The 7,020-nt window shown below is 52.1% G+C and overlaps 2 protein-coding genes across 4 annotated transcripts in view; one reads left to right on the top strand and one right to left on the bottom strand.

The window, feature by feature from the left end:
• Positions 1–7,020, bottom strand: part of PCBD1 (pterin-4 alpha-carbinolamine dehydratase 1) — a 1,172,580-nt gene that overhangs the window by 914,866 nt on the left and 250,694 nt on the right. The window lies entirely within an intron of this gene.
• The window catches only part of LOC126962499 (cadherin-23), a 75,570-nt gene that overhangs the window by 34,906 nt on the left and 33,644 nt on the right, over positions 1–7,020 (top strand). For both annotated transcript variants that reach the window (XM_050803590.1, XM_050803591.1), the window contains 3 exons: positions 4,128–4,349; positions 4,638–4,757; positions 5,740–5,920. In XM_050803590.1, the coding sequence (XP_050659547.1) occupies positions 4,128–4,349; positions 4,638–4,757; positions 5,740–5,920 (523 nt within the window). The remainder of the gene's footprint in view (positions 1–4,127; positions 4,350–4,637; positions 4,758–5,739; positions 5,921–7,020) is intronic.

Raw genomic sequence — 7,020 nt, 5'->3', positions numbered from 1 at the left:
CACCAGCCTTTGAGTGGTCTGGGGACAGAGACTTGTACCTTACATCATCCAGCCAGACCAGGGCTTGGTATGTGGTAGGCACTCCCAGTTGTGGAATGAGTGAGTGAATGAGTGAATGAATGAAATCTAACATTGTGAAGAGCTAGGCAAGCTGGAACCAGTTTAACTGTAGATTCAGAGCCTAAGGCACCCTGAGTGCATGCACACACACACACACACACACACACACACACACACACACACAGAACAGATGCAGGACTGCACGCCAGGATCAGCACATCCCTACCCCGGGACACAGACAGGTATGCAGGCAACACCTATTGGCGTGCCCCACAGCATATCCTGCAAGCCCACCTCCGGCAGAGGCCTCAGCTGTCAGCCCGGCTGTGCACCGGCCCTCCCTCCCTGGTGCCTGGATATCTGCAGGACACTCTGATGCACCCTAACTTCTAGTGCCTCTGCTCTTGCACCCACACCCAGCACTGCTGGCACCACTGGAATGTCTCTCCTCTCCTCTCCAAATTGTTCTCATCCCTCAGGGCTCAGCTCAAGTCCTCCCACTTCACAAAATGTCCTGACCCTTCCTTTTCCCCCCGCAAATCCTTACTGTCCACACTCCCTTCAGCTACCACCTCCTGCCTGAGATAACCAAGCAGTTGGTTCTTCTTCCGGCTCTTCTGCCCTCCGGAGCTAAACTACAAACCTCTCCCTGATGTTTCCGAGTCCCTAGCACAAAGCTGGGCGTGGAGAAGGTGTTTATTGCACTTTTATCTGAATGGACAAACCGATGAATGAGTGAGTGATTATGTGATGGAGGAGCTGAGGTGATCGTGGCCAGGGATCAAAGGAGTGGAAGAGCACAGCCGTTTTACTCAGTTTACCCCAGTCTAGCTGAAGCTTCCAGGGGTTTTTCTGGCCCTTTAGGGATCTTGGGTTCATAGGTGACTCCTAGGCTGAGGGGCAGAGGACACCCAAAGTCTGACTGGGTGAGGAACCAGGGTAACAGGACTGAATGGGAGCCAGGAGTTCTGGGGGCCTTGTGGGTGACCTGATCCAAGTCATGGGCTCTCTGGAGGCCCTTAGCCCTTGCTCTCAGGGCAGGAAAGGCTACAACAGATGAAGGCTGAGGCATCATGCTATTACTAAGTGACCTTGTGCAGGCCCAGTCCCCATGGAGCCAGGGAACTCCCCCAGGATGGGAGCTTCAGAGGCTGCCAGGACATAACCCAGGTCCTTGGGCATGCTCCTGGCCTTGTGACCCCACTTCGGGAGGCAGCCCAGGGCCCTTCCTGCTGGCACAGCGTGAGCTCCCTTCCACCAGGGGAGATACAAAGCCAACTGAGATCAGGTGGACACTGGGCCATTCTCACCCTGACATCCTCTGGCACAGGTGAGGGTGGTCCCTTAAGGGCAAGACCCTAGAGCACCACCCCATCTCAACCCTTCCTGGACTGGCCTTGCTAAGGACACCCTTGAAACCAGACTCCCTCTGCCCCGGGGCCTAGCAGCTGGGGAGAACCTGGAATTAGAGAAAGGGGAGCAATTGCCCTGCCAAACCCTTCCGCAGGGGGCTAGAGCCTCTGAGCTGGGCCCAGTTCCCTCCCCCTTTTCACTTCCTTTCTCCCCGCCACACTGCCCACCACTGAGCCTCCTGGGGTTGCATCAGGGTGAGGCAGGCATTGCCCAAGGACCATGGTCCAGAAACCTCAAGCGCTGTTTCCTCAACACCAGGACAGGACAGGAAGGGCTCAGCTTAGAGGGCCTTTGGAGCACTGACTTTCTCCTCCCTCCAGAGACCAGAGGAAATCAAACCCACCTTCCCTTCTCAAGCCCAGACCTGGTCTCAGAGCAGGAGGGGCTCCAAGGCACAACTCTGTTCAAACTCTTCACTCCCCTCCCCTGCAGCCTACACAATGGTTAGACCCACTTCCAGGGAATTTGGGAGGTGAGTTTGGGAAAGTGGGAAATGTCAGCATTCCCTCCCCAACAGGGAGGCTGGAATTCAGCCCCTTTCCTGCAAGGTGGTGCTCTTGTACTCTTGCCGGCAGGTAAGGGGACTCAGGAGGGTTCGAGGCTGGGCCCCTCACCAGTAGTGAGTACTCACAGCTGCCTGCAGGTCCTGCAGAGCCACAAGATGGACATGGTGGCTTTCCTTGACAGTCATCTTTATTTGAATATTTGGGGCCTCCACCACTATTTTTAAGGAAAACAAGCAGGAACAATGATAGAGAAGGATGTAAAATCCACATGAGCTTTCGAAGAGAACATGAGAGATTGCAAAGATATTTCGTTCTGGAGACAAATCATTTAGGCCAGTCCTCAGACTGTGCAAGTTCCCTCTCCACTCTGGTGGAAAAGTTTGAGAAATGTTAAAATAATGCATTTTCCCCCATTGCATGCTTGTTATTTTAAGATTCGTTGGAACCCTGCAACCCAAAGGAATGCCTCCCTAATGGTGGACTTTAGTCCACTTAGCTGATGACAGCAGACCAGAAACCCAGAACATCTGAGCTAGAAACAACTTTAGAAATCAAGCCAGGTCCTTTATTAAACAGACAGAAAAGGTCCAGAGAGGGGATGTGACCTGCCCAAGGCCACACAGCTCCTTTTCAAGGCTGCCAACCCTACCTGCTTTGGAAACCGTTTCAACAAACACCCAATACCCTCCACCCCCAAGATCCAGAGCTGCATCTCAGAGGAATCATTGCCTCCTCAGGGACAGTGACAGCCTTCTTGGGTCCAGATCCCCTGCCCATCTGTCCATCCTTCCATTGGTAGCTCCAGAGCCAGCCAGTCCCAAGGAAAAAACCATATGCAAATTGCCTACACTGAGTTGTCTGTACCACCTGCTTTCTGTTCTCTGGCCTGGCAATGGCCTGGCAATGGCCTAGTCACATTCTCTCTACCCAGACACCTTTGCAGTGATTAACACCTTATTGTTTTATTTTAGTCACTCATTATGGTTTGTATTAGTTAGGGTCCTTGCAGGAAACAGATGGCACACTCAGAAAGGGTTCAGCTGAAGAGACTGTAAAACAGGGACTGTTTAGGAAGGCTGGTGAAGCACCCAGAGACTATCACCAACCACAGGAAGCCACTACCACTCATGAGTCCAAAGGGAAAGAAGAGGAAGTGATGTTCTGGAGCCCAGTGAAAACTGGTGCTATAAAAGGGGGACCCCTGTCTCCAAGCAGGAGAAACACAGCCATGGGCAGAACCGCAGTGGGGAATGGAGGGAGTGTGGAAGAAACACCCCCGCCTCTTTCTCCCTGTTGCTTTCATCCTCTGCCAGGGCCTCCCATTGGCCACGCCCAGCAGGAAGCTGGATAGCAAGAGAGCCAGGGTAAGGCAGTCAGTCCACAAGGGACATCTTCCCAGGTGGAGAAAGGCAGGCAGCGGGAGCAAGAACCATTTCTAGTTGATTCTTGAGTGCTGATTGCTGAGTTCTGATTAGCTGAATATTATTTGTGGTCCAGTTGACCCAAGCATTGGCAGAGATGGTAGATCACAGGAGAGTATGTTGTAGAAGCTGTTCTTGTAATGAATTTATGTTCTGTAGTCTTATTTTTCACAGGTCAAAAAATTCTGCTCCCGAAATTGCCACAAACCCAATGTCCTCCTTCTGAAAATGCTGAAAATATGTATTTCTTTCACTTACATGAGATGAAGCTTAAATAGGGCATTGGGTCGGGTGTCTCACATTCTTGCCTCTTGCAATCTGGCAGGACACCTAGGCTCAATAAGACACAGGCCCTGGTAAAGCTCTGAGCTGGGTTGACTACCAGGGTTCATCCCATATGCCAGTCTTAATCACTAGAGCACTGTGCTGACAAGGATCCCAAGTTTGCATCTGGCCTCAGCAGTTCTGTGATTGATTAATTATGTCTGCTGGGGGGTCGCAGACATAGGAGTGGTGATGCAAGTGCCATCTAGGACAGAGCAGTTACCTTGCTTTGGCTTTGGGTGGAGCTTTTGAGCTTTCTTTCTCTGTCAGCCTGTGACTTCCCCCCTGCTTTCTTCTCCCTTGCCCAATCTGTGTGAGTCACATTGAGTTCAGCCCAGCCATCTGGATCCACCTCAGTCCCTCTGGCCACCTGACCAAGGACCTGACCCACTCTTTTCCACAGGCCACCACGCACGTGTACGTGACCATTGTGGATGAGAATGATAACGCGCCCATGTTCCAGCAGCCCCACTATGAGGTGCTGCTGGATGAGGGCCCAGACACGCTCAACACCAGCCTCATCACCATCCAGGCACTGGACCTGGACGAGGGTCCCAATGGCACAGTCATCTATGCCATCGTCGCAGGCAACATCATCAACACCTTCCGCATCGACAGACACATGGTCAGCAGCTGATGGCAGGATCAGGACAAGGGGGCGAAACCTCTCCAGGGACTGGCAAGGAGTTCAGTGACACTGTAGGGGGGTGGAGCAAAGATGCAGTCTAGGGGAAAGTGTGGGGGCACTCAGTGTGGGAGGATGAAAAGTTTGGTGGAGTGCAACCTGGGCTAGGGGGTAGCAGTGGTTCCTCATCATGGCTCCAATGTCAGGGCCTACTTCCCAAATTGGTCAGAGGGTGCCCCAGACCTACCACCCTTAGATCCATCCTTGTCCCTTCCATGTGTCCCCTAGGGTGTCATCAGTACTGCCAAAGAGCTGGACTACGAGATCAGCCACGGCCGCTACACCCTGATCGTCACTGCCACAGACCAGTGCCCCATCTTATCCCGCCGCCTCACCTCTACCACCACGGTGGGTGTGTGGGACACAGACCCAACTTGGGCTTGGAGGTGGGGGAAAGACAGGACCCAGAAAGCTCCAATGTGGGAACAGGTTAGGGGAAGATTGTCCTAGGAAAATGCGTAAGTCCAAGACCCCTGTCTTAATCTCAGCAACTCACTCAAACTTGCTGTGTGACTTTAAGGAGGTCACTGAACTTCCCTGTGTGGCTATATCTGTCAGACAGTTGACAATCCTGCCCTCCTCTCCTTCATGGGAAAACCATGAACTCTGGGTTTCAAGTCCCTGCTCTTCCACTTTCCAGCTGTGTGACCCTGGGCAAATTGCTTAACCTCCCTGCTTCCATTTCCTCATCTGTGAAAGGAGGACAATACAAACTATGTTGTAAGGAGTGAGAGGAGCAAATGAGACCTCGTAAGACAACCACAGTGCAGCAACAAATAGAAGTCTATAACAGTACTATTGTACTATTATTGTTATTTTTTAAGATAGATTTTCACTCTATCATCCAGGCTGGAGTGTAGTGGCTTGATCACAGCTCACTGCAGACTCGACCTCTTAGACTCAAGAGCAATCCTCCCACCTCAGCCTTCCAAGTAGCTGGGGCTACAGGCATGCACCACCATGCCCAGCTAATGTATTACTATTTTATTTTTTGTAGAGGTAGGGTCTTGCTATATTGCCCAGGCTGGCTCTGCCTCAGCCTCCCACAGTGCTGAGATTACGAGTGTGAACCACTGTGTCTGGCCAATAGCATTTTTATTAATATGATTACTATGCCCATAAAAGGCTTTAGCATTAATGATAACTCATCCACATGCATGGCTTAAAAGGCCCACCCATATCCGACATCCCATGTGATTCCTCCACGGGCCTCATGAGGCAGAATTGTGAGGTCCATTTCACAAAGGAAGGAACTGAGGCCCAGTGAGTGGTAGGCCCAGCACAAAGCTGGCTGGGGTGAGGCCCTGGCTAAGCTTTTCCACCATCTCAGGTGCTTGTGAATGTGAATGACATCAACGACAACATGCCTACCTTCCCCCGGCACTATGAGGGACCATTTGAAGTCACCGAGGGCCAGCCGGGGCCCAGAGTGTGGACCTTCCTGGCCCATGACCGAGACTCAGGCCCCAATGGGCAGGTGGAGTACAGCATCGTGGACGGAGACCCTCTGGGTGAGTGGGGCTTGTGCTGGGCAGTGGGGGGCATGCCACCCACAGGGTCTCACCTGTGCACCCACTCAGGGGAAGGTAAGAAGGGAGGTCTCAAGGCATTTGGCCCTACCACTGTGTGATTTTGTCCTCTCTGGGCCTCAGTTTCTCCATCTATGACAATGATGAAAATAATCTTCTCCCACCCCTTCTTCCCAGAGATGTGGTGAGAACACCCTATAATCCGGGAACAAGGGCTGGTGGTCTTGGAGGGACACAGACCCCTTTAAGAACATGATTTTAAAATGCCCTGTTTTATACCCAGAAGAAGGGCCCCAGGGCAGATGAGGGAAGCACATCCTTACAGTGTGTGCAGAACACAGCCCCCACCCTCAGGACCCCAAACCCACACACCAAGGGAGCGCCTGGCTTGCTCTGCACATCTCGTGGTCACCCATTCACAGCCCTCTCCTTAGATGAAGAGCAGAGTTTGCCCTGGCCTTGAGGGCAACTTCTCAAGTCCATTTTCACTCATTACTGTAGAGTGGGAATCCCAGACCCAAAGAGGCCAGCTAGGGTCAGGCAAGGAGGCTTCGTGGGAGATGGTGTAGGAAAGAATCAGGAGCGGTGGGGACTGCGCAGCCACAACTCAGCTCCTGCCAGTTGTAGCTGTGTCCAGATCCCAGCCTGGGAGTGCCTGGGCCCATGTTGAAAAGAAAAGCAGAAATCCAAATCTTCGCGAAACATCCTGATTTTTTAATTGATCATGTGGTAAATATTTATTGAGTACCTCCAGTGTGCCAGCCATGTTCCAAGAGCTGGCGATACCAAACAGATGCAAATCCCTGCGCCATAGAACATACATTCCGGTTGGAGGACATGGGCAATGAACCAACTGACTAAGTAGATAACTTAGTATGCTGGGAGGTGCTAAGGGCTATGGAGAAAAATAAAATCAAGCCGGAGGATGGGGAGTGTCAGGGTGAAGGCAGCAATTGTAGGTTGGCAAACACCTGAAGGAGGGCAAAGGTGGGTCAAGTGACATCTGGGGAAGAGCATTCCAGGCAGAGGAAACAGCAAGTGGAAAGGTCCTGAGATCGGAGCATGCCTGGGAGGTTCACAGA

Source organism: Macaca thibetana, chromosome 9 (assembly GCF_024542745.1).
Source record: "Macaca thibetana thibetana isolate TM-01 chromosome 9, ASM2454274v1, whole genome shotgun sequence".
In the NCBI taxonomy this organism is placed as follows: domain Eukaryota; kingdom Metazoa; phylum Chordata; class Mammalia; order Primates; family Cercopithecidae; genus Macaca; species Macaca thibetana.
This window is presented reverse-complemented; position numbering and strand designations above follow the sequence as displayed.